General features: G+C 38.3%; 1 protein-coding gene across 5 annotated transcripts; it reads left to right on the forward strand.

Moving 5' to 3' along the window:
• Window positions 1–55: 55 nt before the first annotated feature.
• LOC101173179 (choline O-acetyltransferase) lies at window positions 56–10,451 on the forward strand. 5 transcript variants are annotated; one of them, XM_020712171.2, is made up of 14 exons: window positions 56–265; window positions 659–770; window positions 1,467–1,679; window positions 2,294–2,412; window positions 3,580–3,633; window positions 3,727–3,901; window positions 5,003–5,180; window positions 5,290–5,459; window positions 5,538–5,638; window positions 5,719–5,847; window positions 5,920–6,184; window positions 6,449–6,511; window positions 7,599–7,736; window positions 8,499–10,451. In XM_020712171.2, exons 2-14 carry the CDS (start codon window positions 726–728, stop codon window positions 8,763–8,765), a joined length of 1,917 nt encoding a protein of 638 aa, XP_020567830.1. In that variant the 5' UTR covers window positions 56–265; window positions 659–725; the 3' UTR covers window positions 8,766–10,451. The 5 variants fall into 5 exon arrangements, with proteins under 5 accessions (XP_020567830.1, XP_023805445.1, XP_011486558.1 ...); XM_023949677.1 differs by having other exon boundaries at window positions 662–770; XM_011488256.3 differs by having other exon boundaries at window positions 1,488–1,679; window positions 8,499–8,765.
• The last annotated feature ends 10,572 nt before the right edge of the window (window positions 10,452–21,023 follow it).

Genomic DNA, 21,023 nt, shown 5'->3' on the forward strand with positions numbered 1-21,023 from the left:
GGGGGGGGGGCAAGCTGTCTGATAATATGTTCCACGAATGGATTGTGATGGGAGGAGTTTCTTGCCTCGAGGGAGTAGGTAAACGCAAACACCTTCAGCATCTTTTCCAAGCCGCGCGCTTTGACGCGAGCCGCAGCCTCATGGCGAGCCGCGGGAAACAGCAGAGCAGTCCGGCGGATGGAGTGCGCGGAACCTTCCTCTGCTATGGAGTTTCTCTATGAAGGCTGCGCAAACTTTTCTGACGTCTTGAGCGCTTCAGCGACAGGTATGAAAATTTTTGTCAAATTAAAAAAGTTTTTTTTTTGTTTAGTTAGTTAGAATTAAGGGAATGATCCATTATTTTTATTTGTACTTAAAATGAATTGGATGTCATCATCAGCAAAGAAAAGTTTCTTTTTTTATAGTTTTGAATTCCCTCGATTGAAAGAGTTTTAGTTTAAAAAAGATGACAGATGAAGCATAATTTAAGTGGCATATCTATTTCTGAAGGATGGGTGCATGCAGCTGGAATTCAAGGACATGCAGCAAATTGCATTAGGCTGCAAAGCGATGAAGAATGGCATTGCACTTGCTTACCTTCAGACTGCATCAAACCTATACGTTTCTCAAGTTTTTTTTCCTGTCTCTTTTATTTTATTTATATCATGTTTCAAACAAGAAGTGACCAAACCCAGCCCACCTCCAAGAGTGTTTCCACCTAATTCTTCTTTGACTGGACTGCAAATATGCCAATCTTGGAGAAACAGGCTGCTGATGGTCGAGACAGCCAAGTAAGAAATAAAAGCTCACGTTATTCAAAGAAAAGTGTTTCCTACGCTCCTCCTGCACCACCTTTGCTTTCTGAAACTGTCTTCAAGTACAGAAGTAAGCAAAACAGCGCGGCGGATTTTCAGTACCGCGGACAGCTCCACTACTCCCGACTGACCTCTAGGAGCAAAAAGCTTAAGTAACCTCTTGCTTGGGGTTTTTCTTCTGCAGTTTTTAAAATTAAATAGTAATTCAACATATCAAACTAAGCTTTTTTTACATTTCTTTACACAGATGAGTAAAAAAAAATCTTTTTATTATTGTTTTCATAAACCAACATCTTTCCTAATTACCTCAAACTTACAGACATTAATAATAATAATAATAATAATAATAATGGATTGGATTTTTCTGCGCTTTTCCAGACGCTCAAAGCGCTTACATTGTATCATATTCCGCATGCAAATCAACTAACATCAGTCAGAAAAGATAATCAATTTGCCTTTGCCAACAATACCCATGAGGCAGTGAGATTTATTCTCAACTAAGCCTCAAAGCATTCAAGATAAATTATTAACCTAAGTGTTAATGATAAACGCATTAAGAAAACATGTGAAGGACTTGTTCATTTCCTAATTAACAGCAAATCAGGGCATGAGCATGAAAATTACAAGCATCTGCCATCCTTCCATTGCTCCTTATGAGCATATATCTCCCAGTCTGATTTATTGTTGTTCCAGGTGCTGCCAAAAGTCCCTGTCCCTCCACTTACACAAACCCTCGACATGTACCTGAAGAGCGTTCAGCACCTGGTGAAGGAGGAGCAGTTCAAGAAGACAAAAGCCATTGTTGAAAAGTTTGGAGCTCCTGGAGGAGTTGGAGAGGCTCTGCAGAGGAAGCTTTTAAAGCGGAGGGAGAAAACTACTAACTGGGTAAATACTGTTTTAAAAAGTGAATTCCTGGAATGGAATTTGAAAAAAGAAAAAAGAAAAATGAAATCTCAGAATTCCCTGAAGATGTATGTTTTTCAAAAACACCTACATTGAAAGATAATATTAACCCCGGAGAACCCTCTGGACTAAATTTGACCACGTTTTTTTTTTTTTTATTTCTTTAGCTGCTGGTATCGATAATTAAAATAAAAATAAAAAATTAAATCTTAAAAGCTCAGAAAACAGATGTTCTTGGGTTCCTCAGGGTTAAATATCATCTGTTAAGTATTTAGACAAATTTCTGCAAATTGCTGATTTATGTTGGTACTATAATATCATTAATATGGCACATAATGAAATTTGTCACAAAAACATTCAGAACTTCAACTGAATGTATAGCAAATTCGACACATTTTTGTTTGAAAATACCCTCTTTTTTCCACAATATTAAAAAAAATCTCAGTATTTGTGTAATTTTATCCAAAAAAAGTTTGTCTCTCTGATCTTTTCACTGCACTGTTTTTACCCTGGTACCACAACTTTAGTTCTGCATACTCAGCAGAATCCCCAAAAAAGAAAACATTTTTACTAAGTATCCCTACGCCCACATCCAGGTTTATGACTACTGGCTGGAGGACATGTATCTGAACAACAGGCTACCTTTGCCTGTCAACTCCAGTCCTGCCATGGTATTTCCAAAGCAGCCATTCAGAGACCGGACAGATGCCCTCAGGTATGTGTGGAAGTCATCTGTGTTCAAACTTTTAAAAAATCAACTAACATGTCTAGGAAAAAAGAAAGGAATCAACATCTCTGCCTAATCCGTTTAATTTAAAAGAACAAAGAAACTATATAATGAACACAGGTGATGCACAGGTATGCCCTAGATCTGTGTCTGTTTGCATGAATTGCACAAACAGTTATCTTATAAGATTCTATTATACAATAAAAGTATATGCTGTGTCAAAGTAATGTGTTAATCTGCAACAAAAGATTTTAAAAGCATGACCATAAAATCTTTTTCTTTTCTTTAAACAGAAAATATTTATATCTAACTGAGTTTGTTGGAATCTGTCACAACAAATTTGCTTTGGCCTTTGAAAGATTGTTTCTATTTCTAATCTACACTATAATTAAATATCAGGGGAGATTTCCAACATTCAAGAACTTAATAGTGAAATATTTAAAATATAATATATAGTGACAAAAATATTAGGAAATTGCAAGCTATAGTAAGTTAAATGTTGAGGTCATACCACGTACAAGTCACAGCAAGCAAAAGGAAAATAATACGCATTTATAATGTAATTGATATTTAAACCATAAAACAAACATTAAACCTGCTGACATTGTTTATGACTTTCTAAATCCACAAGCTCAGATTTAGATCTGAATCATGTCTATTATTAAATGAACCCAGATGTTACACATGTCTGTCCAACTCTAGCTTTTGTCGAGGCGAACCGCACTGGCTGAATATTTCCAGAGCAGCTGGAAATCTAATGACACCACCACTTATCAAATTGGAAGTGACAGGGCTAAGTTGTCCACAGAGGCCCCTTGTCAGGCCCTGTTTCAGGGGTGTGGTGCAGTGCGGTTCCGTCCTTTGTATTGATTTGGCTTTGAGCGTAATAACACTAAGACAAATGGCTTACAGCATAAGACCTGACACGGCACTGTGTTTTTCCTCTTTGCCCACACTGCCCACTCACACATACAGACTCCCTGACACATGCACTGTATCCTTGTAATTTACCATGATTTGATTATTGTTGATCTTCAAAGAGATACAAGTATATTGAATTATACTCATAATCAGCTTTGTACCACAGATGTCTCACAGAAACCCTGCAGTTTTTTTTTTAGTTTTTGTTCAATTTCATCCTTTTTTACTCCTAAGATTTGCTGCCCGACTCATCTGCGGAGTGCTGGAGTATAAGGCACTCATAGATAAGTAAGTATTGTCTGGAATCAATTACCCTGCTGTAACTGATGAAGTTCAACAATGAGTCAGGGTTAATCACATTTGTGCAATGATGTCTCTAAGGCGAGCTCTGCCAGTGGATTTTGCCCGAGGGCAACTAGCTGGGACTCCTCTGTGCATGGAGCAGTACTATCGCCTCTTCACCTCCTACCGCTATCCTGGCTTAAAGACAGACACGCTGAGAGTGAACGCTGCCTCCAAAGCCCCAGAGCACGTGATTGTGGCGTGCAAGAACCAGGTCAGGGTGTTGCCCTTTAATAGGACTTTCACACTCCACCGTAGTTGTACTTAAAATGGTTTTAACCCCTTATAGTCTGAATTTATTTTTAATTGTTTAACACATATTCTTCAGTGTTTTTTTCTAATCAAGGTGATATTAAATTAAGTGGAGTCTTAGACTTAATGGTACGTTGCCGATTAACGATACATATGGCGTGAAGGGATAAACCATTACAGAAAAAAATGGGAAAAATTATTTTCCAGTAAATTTTCCACCTTGTATTAAATACAAACCTTTGTTTTTATTATTTTAGATAGACCTATTTTAAGACTATTAAATGTGTATGGTGGTCCATAATGTGAGGATGTACAGCTTCAGAACACAAAAATATATTATCTATGAACCTGGTTAAAAATACAAACTTTTTAAATATATCCATGTGGATATTCGGGCTTCCTTGTATCATAAATTGTTGGTCTAAATGATCTGGCTATGTCAGAGCTAAAGGTCAATCATTTGACTGCTATCATTGATGAAGGTTATCTTTGTTAAGATAAGAGGGCCAGCCTTTAGTATGGATGAACACCTAAAAAACAGGGCCTTTATAAAACTGCAAACACCTTTAAAGAATCGTGGAGATGAGCATTTGATTACTTAAAATGGACAGAACATCAAATATAGAAAAAATGCTGAGTATAAAACCCTTCAGCTGATTGGTTATTTGTCCAGAACTTCAAAAGCAGGAAGGAAAGAATTTTTTTTTCAGCTTTACTTCTCTATACATTTTCTAAAAATAAATATTGGACATTTTGATAAGTAAAGGTATGAAATGTTCATAAGTGTATAACCTTGGGGTTAAAGTGAGATTTGTATTCATAAACACTTCACAAACCTTTTTATTTTTATTATAACTAACATGAAGGATGGGGTCACGTCCAAAAAACTTTATCTAAATACATAAAGAAGTAGTGTTTTCTGTTTCAATTTGTAAAAAAAAAAAAAAGTATGTGTTCACCTAAGCATTACTATGGATCACCTCGGGAAATGTGCACTATGTTTAGAAGTGGTTTAATAACTTTCTTTCCCAATTAAAATGACTAGGTTTCTTGTTCTTGATAGTTTTTCGTGTTGGATGTGGTCGCAAACGACAAGCAGCTCAGTGAGGTGGAAATCCTCGGCCAACTGGAAAAGATCATGAAAACGTCAGAAAATTCTAAAGATGGGTGTCCACCAATGGGCCTCCTGACATCAGATGGGAGGACAGAATGGGCACGAGCTCGAGAAGCTCTGACAAGAGGTTTCCCTTTCCAACTTTCTTCCTAATCAGATTAATTTTTAACATACCCTTGGCATTGTTCTGAAAAACGCTCTGCAGTCATGCTTCACCTATTTCCTGCTCCATCCAGATCAGGTCAACCGGGATTCTTTGAGCCTGATTGAGAACTGTTTGGGAGTTTTGTGTTTGGATGAGCCCTGCGGCCTGCAGCCCAATGACACCAACAGAGCCCTGATGATGCTGCACGGTGGTGGTGCTGAAAAGAACGGGGCAAATCGCTGGTATGACAAGTCGATGCAGGTAGATTTTTTTACTGCATGCACTTAAGGCCACCGTTTATTGTAACATAGGACAATTACTTAATCCACGCTCTCCCAGTTTATCGTAGGGATGGATGGGATATGTGGAGTAGTGTGTGAGCACTCTCCGTTTGAAGGAATAGTGATGGTGCAGTGTTCTGAACACCTGATTAAATACATGTAAGTCAGCATAAAACTAGTCAATGAGCCTCCCTGAGACTAATAGAATGAAAAATAAATGTGTTGATGATTCCAAACAGAAAAAAAACCCCACCTGAGATGGTTAAGTCCTCCAGCTTTCGAGAGCTTCCCCCACCAAGGAGACTGCAGTGGAAATGTGACCATCAAACCCAAGCTCTCATAGAAGCAGCTGGACACAGACTTCAGAGGTAAAACAGCTTAATTTGTAGAAAACACACAAGTTCACGAGAGATTTCACTAGCTTTTTTTTTCCTTCACAGGCTAGTGGATAATCTCGACATGGATGTCTTCACATTCAAAGCCTATGGAAAAGAGTATATCAAAAAGCAGAAAGTGAGTCCAGACGCTTTCATACAAGTTGCCATGCAGCTTGCTTTCTACAAGTGCAGAGGAAGGCTGGTGTCCACCTATGAGAGTGCGTCCATCCGTCGCTTTCAAGACGGTCGGGTGGACAATATTCGCTCAGCCACTCCTGAGGCTCTGGCTTTTGTGAAGTCCATGACAGATGAAAGAGATACGTTCTCCGTGAGTCATTTTTCTCCCTTTATCCCGGAGTACTGACTCCCACATTTCTGTTCACCTCTAAATGGAACAGGTGCATCTAGCCAGCTTGGCGGGCCAAACCCAGCCTCTCAATTCAAACAGATGATCTCCCTGCTGATTTAATGGATTTGTGAAGAATGTTGTGCTGTACAACTGTCTATCTCCATCAAATAATGCATACTTCATGTCTTCTGAATGTTTTTTTCCAGCTGTGTTTACTTTCTTCACTGTTTCTTTTTCATACAGGATTTGGAAAAAATGAAACGACTGAAGGAATCAATTAATGCCCAGACCAATTACACGATTGCAGTAAGGATTTAAAACACTTTTTATTTCAAGTACAGATTGATTTATCCATTTAGGTCATTTTAGTATGTTTTACTGTTAAAAGTTGTCTTCTAATGACGTTTTGGTTTGTTGATGGAGTTCAGGGTGTGTCTGCGTCACCAAACGTTGAGGAAACTTTACTATGATTCAAAACATTCAAAGCATTCAATTTCATGCAAACCTTAGAAAATTAAATGCAGATACATACAAAAGTTTTACAGTAGATACATTTGGTAGCATACATTTCTATTATGGATAGTGATATGTGAAGGACACAAGCTGTAAGATAATTTATTCTAGAAAACAAATAGTGACAAAGTAAATATTAAAAAGAAATGTTTCTTTTTGGTCTAGCTTCCTTTTTTTTTTTAAATAAAAAAGGACAATTCTCCACATTTTATTCTCTGGTGGTATTTATCTCATGATGGAGGACACATGTTAAGAAAATTAAGACTAAAATTTGCATTTCTGAATATTTCTCTATTCAAATCATTGTGAATCAGGAGCAGTCTAACCTATACAGCTGGATAGCTCCACCGGAAATGTTAGTATGGGAGTTGTAAGGGGCTGTAAGATAGCGGGAAAGAGTGTAATCAAAGTGATGAGAAATGAGAACAGGCTCACTCCACGCCAACGTTCCCATCAGCAACTCAGAGGCAAAATTCTAACTAACTCCGGCCAGTTCGCCCTAGAAAACAACACAAGTTTTTGATTAAGGCTAAAAACAGCATAACCATAAATAAAATTTCACAGGGAACACTTTTAAAACAGATCAAAATATGACTGGAGAGGTACTTTAAGACACTATAAAATGTATTGCATTTTCCTTTCAGATTTTCATCACCATCTCACTCCTTGCAAATATTTACTAGCCTATTCCACCAATATTTTAATGAAAAATAGTGTTTGAATCTACTTCGATAAATTTGAACATTTCACTTGGGTTTTTTAGGAAAACTCTGGTGTGTCTGATGTTTACAAAACATTTATTTTGTTTCATGATTTCATTCATCAATATCAATTTCAAGTGTAAAAAAATGATCAAACTTAGCAAAAGTGTGTTCTTCAGGCTATATCAGGAATGGGAATAGACAATCATCTTCTTGGATTACTGAGGAGTGCAAAGGAGCTCAACATGGAAAAGCCAGAGATCTTCTCTGATGAGACATATGTGACCAGTAACCATTTCATCCTCTCTACTAGTCAGGTAAGGTAAATGCTCACTGCACCCAAATTCATTGTTGACCTAAATGTTCGTTATACGGAAGAGAAAAGCTGCACATCGGTCATGTTCTCATTTGATATTCAAACTCTTGGCATCTCTGTTGCCTACTGTAACCAAGAAAATGCAACGTCATCAAAAGTAATAAATAAATTAGAACTTACAAACATTTACAATTTAAAAAAAAGTTAAATAAAACAATGAGTTCATTGAGGAGGGGGGAAAAACTGTCATAAAACCTATGTGTAGTCACTGAGTAAGACTGCAAACAAACGGTGGCAACATAAAAAAGGAAAAGTCCAGCTAATGCACTCAACCAATTAAGGAAATGTAGTTTCTGCTGGTCTTTGGAATTATACCTGAAGGTTCTGTGATTGTTGCAGAAGTCTTTAATTTAAAACTCAGCCAGAATCGATTGTTTCAGCTAAATGTTTACCCTCTTAGACCTGTGCATCATCTGTCACTTTCCTGGCAGCTCTTACACTCCACACTTAAAATGATCATTTTTTTCCCTTTTGCTTATTACATTGTGGGAAGCAGTATGTAAGGGCTTAACGAGAAGACACACTGTATTTACAGCTGGAACTGCCCAGGAGTCTACAATAGGCTGTCATTGCAATGCAACAAATTGCAACTCAAATTATTTATTTGTTTTTGCTGTAAATGAACATTTTTACTGTTTGTGAGTTGGGCTCTTAAATGAAAGTTTATTCTTGTGTAAAACATTTTATGTGGCTTTATCTGCAGGTTCCCACAACAGAGGAAATGTTCTGCTGCTACGGCCCTGTGGTGCCCAACGGCTACGGCGCCTGCTATAACCCCCAGTCAGACCACATCATCTTCTGCGTGTCCAGTTTCTGGGAAGACACAGAGACGAGCTCGGCTGTTTTCGTCTCGGCTCTGAACGAGGGCCTGCTGGAAATCAGGGAACTTTGCAACAGGAGCAGTGCTGCAGTATCCAAACCGGCTGACAGCAGCCAGGGAGCCAGTCACGCTCCAAAGTCAGGGAAGTAAGTCCCACCCACAAAGCTACTGCTCCGCACTTTGACCTAAACTTAGTTCCTAAAATGCTTTTTGTGTTGTTTGTTCAATAGTACACCTTCACCAACAAACTGCAAAGCCTTAACACTGATGTTTATTTTTGTAAATATTAAAATATAGACCTTATTCATAATATAAAGTATAATTTTTGCTCTGTAGAAGTGAATCTGGGTTCAGCATTGACTGCGATAGCCTGAGGTTAACTGGTCTGCTCCCTTTAGGAATCTGAAGCCATGTCCTCTTTGAAGCACTGATCTGAGGTTCAGTTCCTCTAACAGAGAGTGATTCAGCAGAGTGATCTGATGTAGAATAGATGTGTAACATAAAAAAATGTAGGTTAGTGGCTTTAGCTAGCAAGAAATATCCCAAACAACCTTAATCTATATGCAGTTAGGAGAAAAAAATGTGCTAAAAAGCTATTTAACCTGCCAGGTTTTTGTTTATTTTCCAATTTTTTTCAACTCTAGTTAGGTTTAAAAAAATGTTTTTTTTTCTGTCTGGTTAGACACTCAATAAATAAAAATATATTAATGAAAAATGTTAAATACAAAATAATGTCTGGTATTTTCAGTGGTACTTTTGAGTCTTGAATGCTTTAAGTAATAGTTATAAGTGTTTTAAAGTCTGCTGCTTTTTAACTACAGTTCTGCAAGAACTGAGACGAACCATCGTCTTTATGTTTAGGACCCAGAAAGTCCTTTTTATGATGTTGAGGTATAATCAGTGTAGCAATGCTACACTATAGATAAGGTTTGCTCTATCACAAAAAAGTACAGTAAGGGTAAGAGTGCAATTTCTTAGCTACAGATGCACTGAGTTGTGCAATATGGAGAATTATCAGCTGCTATTTTTGACAATTCCATGTTTAGATACTAAAGTAAATGCATGTTTTAGTGGAAGATGTTTTATTTAAAAAGGTGCTCTGTATGTTTATCAGTGAATATGCTGTGAGTGTAAGTCAATATGGGCTTGCTTGTGCTGCAGTGAAACAAAACAGTGATAAAAGTATAATTTTATTTTTAATATCAGTATTTTTTTGTGTTCTGTGTCTGGGAGACACCAACAGTTCCAAAGTAAATGTGAAACATTTCAAAGACTGTATCATACAAAGATTATGTGTTACATATTTGCATGTCTATTCTCAAGTGAAGCTGTATTTTTTATATATCTTTGTAAAAATGTTATACATCATTTGAATTGAAAAACATATATACAGAGAAAAACAAAATGCCTTAACGTGAGTTGTGATTTCTGTCTAATCCAGTGATAAATCAGTGTAATTGTACCGGCTGAGTAGATGTGCTTCTATTTGACTTGATGTTTGCAGTCTAACATGAGAGAAAAATGTCCTAAAACGTCATATTTATGGTGTGTTGTTTGGTTCTATAGTTTCAGATGCTTTTACTCAGAGAAACATACAGATAGTAAGAAATAAAATGGACACTATGATTACATTAATGTAATTTAAAGTACTGATTATGATTGTGTACATCAGGAAAGTATATTTATATGAAGAAATTACCTCTTAATAGTGAATATATTGGAAATGCTGTATTTTTCAGTTATAGCAGTGTTTTAGTGATTGCCAAAATCTCAGAAAAATGAATCTCATAGAAAAGTTATGAAGTTGTCCAGAAATAAAGAGAAAAGAATAAATTTTTTTGTGTGTGGGTGTGAGTCATTTATAAAATGTAACAATACTAATGTTTTATGTTGTTTTTTTGTTTCTCTTAATGGAAATATGACAGAATCACAAATGAACTTCAAAGACTTCTGCTGTTCTTTTTTCTCTTTCAGTATTTGCCTTAGAGCCTAAATACAATGAAAACAAGCCTGAAATGCTTCAACTAAATGTTAAATATTTCAAAAATTACTCCAGTAATCTTGTAATTTTTCTTGTAATGTTTCTTCTGTTCTGTTTCTTCTGTTATTACATATACATATATATAGCTGATATATTTTAGCTTTGTCAAAGCTGTTTAAACTCAGTATTAAAACAGGAAATAAGTTTTACTATAAAATACTGAGATGTTTTCCAAAATAATCCATTTCCCTGATGCATGTTGACTGCAGAAATACCCCTGAGGATGGGGTAAGAATCCTATGGAAAAAACTGACACTTAAGGACTTTAGTTTTTGAGGTCTTTGAGTACAGTATACAAAGTTTATTTTTAATGTGCAAAGTCACAAAGCATCTAAAATATGAAACAAAAAATCAAAGCAAAAATGACACAACTCAAAAGCACAATTTATACAATTACTGAAACATTTGTCTGAAATAAATAATATTGCAATTTTTTTAGACTTTCCCCAAATCAATAAAAAGCAATGTTGGCAGCTCATAGAGTTGAGGAAAAGACAGATCTCCAAGTGTTTTGAAATAAGTCCACAAACACCATCAGCAGACTCTTAAGATTTCAGGGATTTATTTAAAGTCTAGGTCAAGAAACTCAGACATTTAAAGGAGTCTCTAACCATTTGAAGCACGAGAATCTCAAATATAAACCTTTATATTAAATCATAAACTGACAGTCAGGGAATAAAGAGATTTTATGGTTGGACTGAATTGGTAGTAAATTGGTAACCTGGTTAGGAATAGATCTAAATTTGGTTAAAAAACAGTGACTTGTTTTGACTAGAAATGTGGAGTAAAATAGGGGTAAAAGTAAATGTTTCAACAAATCTTTGTGAGAGACAAAACATATTATATATACTGGTATATACATTTATATTTACTTTTTGACACAGGAATTTGCTTCTTTTTTATGGCACTATCAACAGAAACCATTTTGTTGGTGTTAACTAAACCTTGACTGCAGTAGAGAGGGTAATTAGGACAGACAGTTAAAAAAAAGTTTAAAGAAAAATCAAATCAAAACAGTTATGAAATGCAGTTTTGGTCAAAGACAACCTCCACCTGTCTCAAAGTGTAGCTGTTAACTAAATCGTTCATCTTGACCTGTAAAAAGGTCTGTTTCAGTCAGTTGCACTTAATGGGACCTATTTGCATCCAAGTCATCCATTTGGAGCAATTCCTCATCATCTTCCTATAGCAGATGGCATCATCTGATGCAGACCATATATTCTGAATTATTGGTTAAACTGGAGGAACAGATTAAGCAACAGTACAAAAAGAACAACCATACAATAAAGTCATCTGTTTAATTTTTATTTGGATTACAGAAACAAGAAAACTCTTAAATAGATGTTTCCTAAATGAGACACAAGAGAGTTGCATTTCTCCTATTCATCATATAGGTTGAAGATATTTTTCACAAGTGTTATTAAAATTTAAATACCATTGATAGCACATCTCAGTGCTGTTTGAGAGGCAAAACAGCTGCAAGGAAAATGCATTACCATAGATTCTGCCAATAACATCCTCATATTTTCATGATTATGATGTATGTAGTGCAATCAGGATTTCATCACAAGACATTTTGTTTAAATAAACAATTTTTTGCAAAAATTAACATTTAAACATATTCTTTTGTTGATAAAAAAAACTGATCAAAGTTAACACCTTAAGGAACACATGAATTGATGCATGTGAGTTACAAATGCAATGATGATCAATTGTGGACAAAAGGTTTCAAAGATAAATCAGAAAAACTTTATCAAGGATTCCAATCAAAGAAAACGGTCTTACTGAGTAAACAGATACAAGTTTCCAGTCATGGAAACGTATGCTTCTTATGTATCCAAGCTAAAATCCGAGAGCAGCATGTGCGATAGGTGACTTGGACAGCAGTTGACTTGTGCAAGTCACCTCACAGGTCTAATTATGGCCGCCCAGTCATGACTACATTGACAGAACATTAAGCTAGGTCATTGACTGCCATTGCCAGCAGAGATCAGTGCCCTCGCTGCGTGAGAAGCAGCTTGTGACAAGGCTTGGCATTGAGATCAATGGAGGAAGCCCACCTGGTGATGGATGATGCGAGAAAATTACCACTAATAAGCGTCTGCCATGCTGCAGGGAGAGTCAGAGCCCTACATGCTGGCTGCTATCGACTGGAAAAGCAGACGTGTCCATCTCAAGCCCATTGTTATTGCTCATGAGCCTGCCAGAGTGACAGAAATACAGGACCACTGAGGATGTTTCTGCTTCATCTAACAATGAGAAGATCACGAAGGTTTGAGGAAGACAGACACCTAAAAGTAGCAAATGAAAGTTTGATTTCTTTTTTGAAGTTGGAGATGGGGGGAAAAAAACTATTCTAAAGTAGTTTGCTGTGTCATCGATGATCATCATTTCACAGACTCTAGTAGCTTTAACAGATTATTAGAATAAATCTGCAAAAATAAACACATAAATACTCAATTTTAAAGGCTGGTTGAAATCCTAATTACCGGTAAGTTTATTTTACTTTTTTAATTCTTAGTTTCCTTCCACAAACCAAATACACATCAATTTTGTGGAATTTCGATTCAAAATGTTTCATGGAAACAAACGCTTATGTAGTTAGGTCAGTTGGTCCTGTATGATCCTGAGAAATTCTGGCAACCTTTACACTGGTAATATCTGGGCTCTTAGACAGAATTTTAGTTCCATTCCAATCATCTTTTGATCTTTTTTGAAAGTGCTCTCAGTGGAATTTTTAATTATGATTGTCATTTTAGGCAAAATCCCAAATACCTGGATCGTTTTCTAGGACATACTTTCTGCCGAGAGGCAGTCATTCATCAGAAATTTGCGTCTAAAATGTGAGTGCAGGAGTAAGCCTGCACTCATTTCCCATCATCCCTTTGTTTACACACTTTCCCACTAGCTTTCAGCCTCCTACAACCCCATCCTAACATTACGGGCGCAACAAAAATGACGAGCAATATGGGAGTTGTCAAGTCGTACAGTTTTGAAACAAATGCCAACTGTCTTTGATTAAAGCAAAAAATGCTGTTTTAATCTAAATTTTCTTTATGTATGTCCTCCATAATGAGAGCATTTTCATTGGAGTGGGTCTTTAAATAACAGAACTTAATCAAATAGTCATAACTAGCTTTTTCAGAAACCTCAGCATTAATGTCAATAATATAGACATCTTTAAAAGAACGAATATCTCCCTAAAATTAAAGACCCAAGCAATGTCCCATTATCTTTTGTCATTGATATTGACATTTAATATGAAAAACCAAAAAAAGATAACGGCCGCCTTCTTCACAATCTTTCAATTAAGCCCAGTTTTATATCTTACCTGTCTGTTTTCGCTCACACATATTCTTCTAATGGCCAATCTGGCATTTATGAGCAAACTGCTCCCAGGGCAGGAGTTACATTTACACACCATCTTGGAGCCTAATTGGGCGAATAGTGAGGACCCATTAAATGATATGCTACAATATATTATATGGCAGGAGAAGAAAGTAAGTACGTCCGCAGAGCTGGTCTCGTTTGAGTCAGATGGAGATAATCTGCTTTGACAGAACTCTTATATACTTTACTTTACTCTATAAAGTAATTCTTTAAAAATAAAGAGGAAAATTTGTCAAATTTCCAAAATATTTCAGTTCTTTGGATGACTGCTGTTAAAATTATTATTTTTTGGCTTGACTGTGGTCAGTCATCACAGAAAAAATATTAACCTAAAGCTCTTTAGCAACTGTCAGTGCTTCTTCAGCCCCTGTGATAGGTTGTAATGAGGCTATACCACATGACAATGGGGTGCATTTTCATTTTCAAAGTAATTTACTCCCTATTCCATCCAGGCAGCTGTTTTCTCATGGTTTCCAAACTGTAATCCATCCATAGACTGCACATTAGCCATAACCATACAACTGTAAACGTCGTAGTGAAACAATCTTGGCAACGTATGATTCATTTTGGGAGAAGAAGATCAATAACCAATTTTGAGATGACTTGGTGGAGAGGATCCAGATTGCGACGCTCTGCTTCAATGTGCCGCGTAAATCTCAGCTGGTGGATGTGCGTCTGCGGCTGCCATAGCTCCTGCTTCGGGGAAAGATTAATGATTTGGCCCTGCAACAAGTCCAGCAGGGGTTTGGGTTTCATCGAACAGCCACGGCTAATTTGAGTTGCCCCAGCGAGGGAGTGGTGAACAGTAAGCAAAAGGGTCACCAAGAGAAAGTACAAAAATTAACTGCAGGTTTCGATGGAAAAAAAACGGAATACATTTTGGGGCTTTTTACTCACTAAACTGATAAAAATATATATATATGATAAGTGGATCACACAAGACAAGGAATGATTGTCCTAGGCTGACAACTTCAGATCAGACTCAATCATCCGCAAACTCCCTGTGAGGAGACTAACGCTTAAACGCTCTCTTTACATCAAAGTAACAACCGTTTGTGTGCCTGCATGGCTCCCTATTCGGCATTAGAGCTGGTTGCATAAGAGTCCCAAACGAATGGATCCAGGGCGACAGGGGAAAAGAAATGGACAAGGAAGAACTCATTAGAAGAGCTGCACCCTCTTTGGAAACCCATCTCTGTAATGCAAAGAAATTTGCGAGCTGGCCATGAGTCCTGAGAGATCTCTTATAGCACTTGACAACTGAGAAGCCACACCAGGCAAGAAATGGCTCTGCTGTCATGAGGACAAATAAAAAAACATGACTTTGCATGCATGTGAGCTTGGTGGCTTAGTCATGTGAGACACGGTAAGCAAAATGCCATTCTCATATCCGCCGTTCCTCTGCTGCCATACCAGATGCAATATGTAGGGATTGTTGATGTAAGGAAAATTGGATGACTGAATATAAAAAAAAAAAAAAAAAATTAGTGGGCCTCATTTACTTCTCGGCTCCCAGGCGGACATTTGTCCCAGTAGTGTTGTCCCTATGGAGCGAAGCACACAGCGGGGTGGAGAGGCGATGAACTGAGGCTTTTGTGAGCATTACGCTCTAACCCACAGCTGCCAGTAGCCCCATCACTCTCAGGAGTCCAGCAACTGAAGTCACACGCCATGAGGCAGCCCGACTCCTGCCAGTTATATAGACCCATTAGGAAAAACAAACGGAGTCGCAACAGATGGAAAAGTGCAGGTGTGTTTAATGGTTTGCTTTAAGATAAAGAGTATGATGTTTGTGAGAATTTTTTTGTACAGATTTGGGAGAAATACTCTTTAGAATAAAAGAAAAATCTTTAGTTAATGTAGCAATATTTGGATTCTTGGGCAGAACTAAAAAGCCTGGTTCAATTATTTAATTGTTGAAGGGGCTTTAATGTCAGTTTTCCTTCAACCTATATTTTCTTGTGTATTCAGAGCAGCAGAAATGCAAATAACACCACAGGAGACATACACATATACTCTAATCCATGCACACATCACAGTGAACAGTTCACAAGGGAATTCCCTGGCTGATAAATGAATTCAACCGCTAAGAGGTACTGGTAGAAATAGAAAAATTAAAACCCACTATATAGTTGCTGTATGCATTTAGTTTTTTCTCCACAAAGAGTTCAGTTGGGTTTATTTACTACTGTGTGGATGTGAGAGTAGCAGAGGAGCCGACTGAAGTGAGCTGTGAAATAACGGTTGCATGCTTGAAGAGCAGATGGGGACTGCAATATCTGCAGCCAAAGAGAATTCTTCCGCCGAGTCTCTTGTCGGAGGGAAAGCGCTTGCGCTAAATCTTTTCCGTATTGCAATGAGCAGAGCTCCAGTATCTCACTCTGGAGACGGCACATCAAGTTTTTATGAGTGCTAAAGTAATTGAACAGCAGAAGAAAAAAGGGGTCTAATCTACTTATCCGTAAAGGAACTGCGTCTACATGAGTGGTGAGTAAATGGGGATTTTCCATTTACAGACCCTCTGTTGCCTTAAACACTTTACAATTTGTCAGTAAGATTTGTTTGTGAACCAGCTGTGTTTGGCAAAGGAGTGATGGTATTATCTTGGCTGCATGTGTCCCGGCATAAATAAGCCTGTCAGTTTGGCCACGGGTTCATACGTAACAGAGAACGGGGCTGTGAGATGATGGCACTGTCGCTTTATGGCCCATTCAGCCACACTTGTCAAGGATGCTCCGCTGCAAGACAGCAAAGATGCACACATCAGATGGGCTTTTGTTTGTGTGGTTTGCAATTACCCAACACAGGGATAAACTGTACAGCATTTTCAGAGAATGCCACCATTAAAGTCGTCAAATGTTTGAAAATGTTAATCTTATAGTAAATATTGTCTTATTTTAAAGCGCATTAAGTTATTAGATGCTTATGGGTATCCTGTCGGCTGCGGGAGGGGTCGGGCATGCGGCGCTGGGGGTCGGCCGGCTGGGGGGGGGGGTTACTGCGTGGCGGCGGGGGTAGGGAGGGTAACCAGATGATTGTGAGTACGTGTGTGTGAGTGCATGGGTAGGACCGACCTGGGGGCTGGCTCGCTGGGACCCTCTGGGGCTTTCCCTCCCCATCACACTGAGAGGGTTGGGGAGGGGGGGTCAGATATTAGGGCGGGGGGGGGGGGGGGGGGGGGGTTGTAGTGCGTAGGGTTTTAGGGGGGTGGCTGTGGCTGTGGGTGCGTGGCGATCCCTGGGTTGCTAAGGTCGCGTGCCTGGGCTGGCTTGCGGGGACGGGGCGCCGGTCGGGTGGTGGCTGGCTCATGGGTTCCGGGGGCCCTGGCTTCGTCCCTGGCCTTTGTCTCGGTGTCCGGCGCCCGGTGGCCCCCATGGCTGCCGCCTGGTACGGCTAAGCGCTCCTGTCTTGTGGCCTGGGGGCCGGACACTGGGTTCGCTTGTGTCTCTGGGCATTGGGGGGCCCCTGTAGGGGGGCCCTCTCTGTGCCTGGCTGGTGGGGTGGGCGGTCCCCTCCTCCTCCCCTCCCGGGCTGCCTGGGTCCGGATGCTGGGGGGGCTTCTGGCCTGGGGGGCTCTCCTCCCCTTTCCTGGTCTGGCTGGGTAGGTTCTGGCTCCCTTTATGAACACACGGTTCACGTCGGCAGCATGCATGTATCTCCACCCCCACGTGCACGTGCACACTGCCACACTCCCTGTCTGCTTCATCCCTCCTCCTTACCTACAGTGTATTGATGGACAGATTTTTTTTCGCTCATCTTAGTCTCAGATTTTCACCTTTGATGTAACATTCGTCTTTCCAGCAGATCTGGTATAATTGTTACAGCTTAAATTAATAACTTAGTCAAATCAGTGCTTATATCCCCCACCTTTTCACCTTTCTTCCTTTTACTCTCTTCCACCCTCCCCTCACATTCTTCCCCTCTCCCTCCCCACACACACTAAATGTAACAAATAAATAAAAAATAATAAGACAAAAAGGGGTTTATACAAATCTACACTCTAGTTTCTTGAAGCTATATAACCTCTTTTTGTGATAGTAAAACCTGTCCAACACAAAAAGCCTTCAGCTCTAATCTGTTTGCTCAGCTGTTGGACAGAACAAGTTAGAAATAAAAAAAAATAAAATAAAAAATAAAAAAAAAATCTAATGAAGAACTGATTGAAATACTTTTGGAAACCTTTAGTGAAATAATGCAAAATCATTGAAAGATCTCTCTAAAGATAGACTAATTTATTTTCCTTTACCTTCTCAACATCCAAGACATCCATTCTGTGCTGCCACCCCAGCAGCGACAGCTCTTAGACAAGCCCAGCGCACGGCAGAACCCGGAGGTCTCTTCTGCAGACGCTGCAGTGAAAAGCCCTGAACAGACATGGAGACAGCCCCCTCCCCTCCAGAAACACTCACACAATCATACAGCCAACATGTGAAAGATCCCTCAGATTGCCCTGTACCACACTTACCTGTCAAAGAGCCTTCACATATGTCACATGTGGACAAGAAGTTTAAACTGTGGGGACAAATAAGTTGTGGTTCCAAAAAGAAATGTGACACGCAAGAAGCAGGAGATTATTATCGTCCTCTAACAGTTGTCTAACTTCATATTTTTAAAGACTTTTCCAAAAAAAAAAGTGAAGCTACTGCAACACATGAACAGGTGATTTTTCACCTTCTTAACCACTGATACCATGTGTCGAATCCTAATCACATCCGGAAAATGATCAAGGCCAGCAAGCAATAAAATGCCTTCTTTGAAATGTTTGGGAAACATCTGTCTCAGATGGAGACATCTGTTTGGTGAGGCAACAAGATCCATGCATACATTAGCTCTTCTAGGAGTTTTAAAAGATTCTTTTTTTAAATTAAATTTCCCTCAAAAAAATTTAAAGATGCCTTACATATTTAAACTTTTCGCAGCAGTTTAAATTCCATCTTAAGAAAACAACAAACTTGACTCTTTTCAAGAGTATCTCTGGCTGTGGACTGACGTGGAACAGATGGATTTGCACACATCCTTTGGGAGAGATGCAACAAGTGTGCAATTAAATGTCTAAGATAGACAAACTAAGCAGATTAACTCGGAAAAATCAACCATTTTGGCTGTGATGCACGAGAATGAACACTAGCATTTATGAGTTCTGTTATAAAGTAAATCCAAATCAGTGATCATTCTTTAAAATTAATGAAGCGGATGCACTTTTTTGGACTAGTTTTTGCAAAAGTACTGAGAAAAGATTTTCTTTCTTCAAAGGCAAATATTGTGTTGAACAAGGCAAATCTTTCAATGCCAAGTTGGGTGCAATAAAGCTCAAACATTACACTCTAAATGTAGATTATGCAGTTTGCATAGAGGTTCAATCTTGCACACACGCCTCTTTACATATTCAACATGAAAATAAGAGTTTTTTTATGTGATCGTAAGTTGCATAAATGGACTTTTTATATTTTAGTTGTCCTGTAGTTGTAAAAAAAACAAATGTTTCTTGATAATAGTACTTGTTTTTTATTTCTTTATATCCTTGGCTTTAAACCTCTCTTAGATTTATGCATCTATATTAAATATTTTCAAAGTGACAGATGGCTGAAATTATCTGCAGAGAAAATGGCAAAGACTGCCTATTAAAGTTTGACTCCATGTTGTGGGACTCCAATAATGCATGTGTTGTATGACTCACAGAGCTGATGTGTGCCTTTTAAAGCTGCGCTTGTTAATAGATGTATTTGTACATGGCATGTAAAGCTACGTCAACTCAAAAATACAAAAAGCTTTCACCCAACAATGGGCTTTAAAAATACTCTAAATGTTTTCTTTGATTTAAAAAAAAATACTTTCTAAGGGCTTTTTTAAATGTTTACTTCTAAAAAAACATTTCTACTGAAGATATTGTGCTTATGGATTGCCCTCAGGGAGTCCCTGAATATGACAAGTCTCAAACTTTGACTGAAAACCAGCATCTGAAAGAAATGTTGCTGAAAGGGCTATAGACTTAACTCAGAAAACTCTGAAAATGTCTCTGCTCAGGCCAGGATTGCCTCTGCATACAACTCACTAATATCTATCAATGTCTTGTTGACAGAATTACTTAGTATCTAATTTTCACATTTTTAGCAATATTTAAAGACAAGTGATAGGCATTTTTAAAAATGTATGAGTTTTTGTCAATTTTATATTTCCAGTTTTATATAGTTAAGTTTGTAGGTCCTCGTGGTTCAATCAATAAAATGTACAGAAACAGAGAAACAACCTCAAAAAAAGGAAAAACGAACAAATAACCAACAAGTTATGAAGACCTCAGTGTCATGTGCCACATATCAATTCAAACTCTCAGAAAGGCCCTAATCATGGTTCCTTTGGTGTTTATGATGTCGATAGTCATAAAAGCAGGACAATCACCTTAATGATAATCAAAAACTTTCATTACCCCCGAAAAATAGGCCATATTTTGCAAGATCAAAAACATTTACATCAAGATTTAATGGTCTGAGTTGGTACTTATTTAAAGAAATCGATTGAAAACATATTTCTAAAGGCAGAATGAGAATATTGTCATGTCAAAAGTGGCGAGGACTCATCCAAATGGATACCTATCAGTAATGTTTAACAGAAGTTTGCTAGAGTCATCAGGCACAAAGGGAGGGTCTGAGCTGCTGATTGATGATTGCGCAGAGTTGGGGAACCATATTAGGCAGTTTATCCATATTAAGTTGCACTATGAGATCAAACACCTGTGACAGACAAGACAGCTGTCTTTGCAGTGCATTTTTACTCCAGGATTCTTGTTTCAGGAGATTGTCTTACCAATCTGTTGTTTATGTCCTTAGGTAAGACACTTCACCCTCCCTGCACTCCAGTGTGGCTCCACTAGTGTGTGGATGCGTATCAATGTCCCGGTGACGGTCAGAGGGGCCATCGGCGTGAACTGGGAGCCACGCCTCTGTCAGTCTGCCCCAGGGCAGCTGTGGCTACAACAGTAG

This window comes from Oryzias latipes, chromosome 19 (assembly GCF_002234675.1).
Source record: "Oryzias latipes chromosome 19, ASM223467v1".
Lineage (NCBI taxonomy): Eukaryota > Metazoa > Chordata > Actinopteri > Beloniformes > Adrianichthyidae > Oryzias > Oryzias latipes.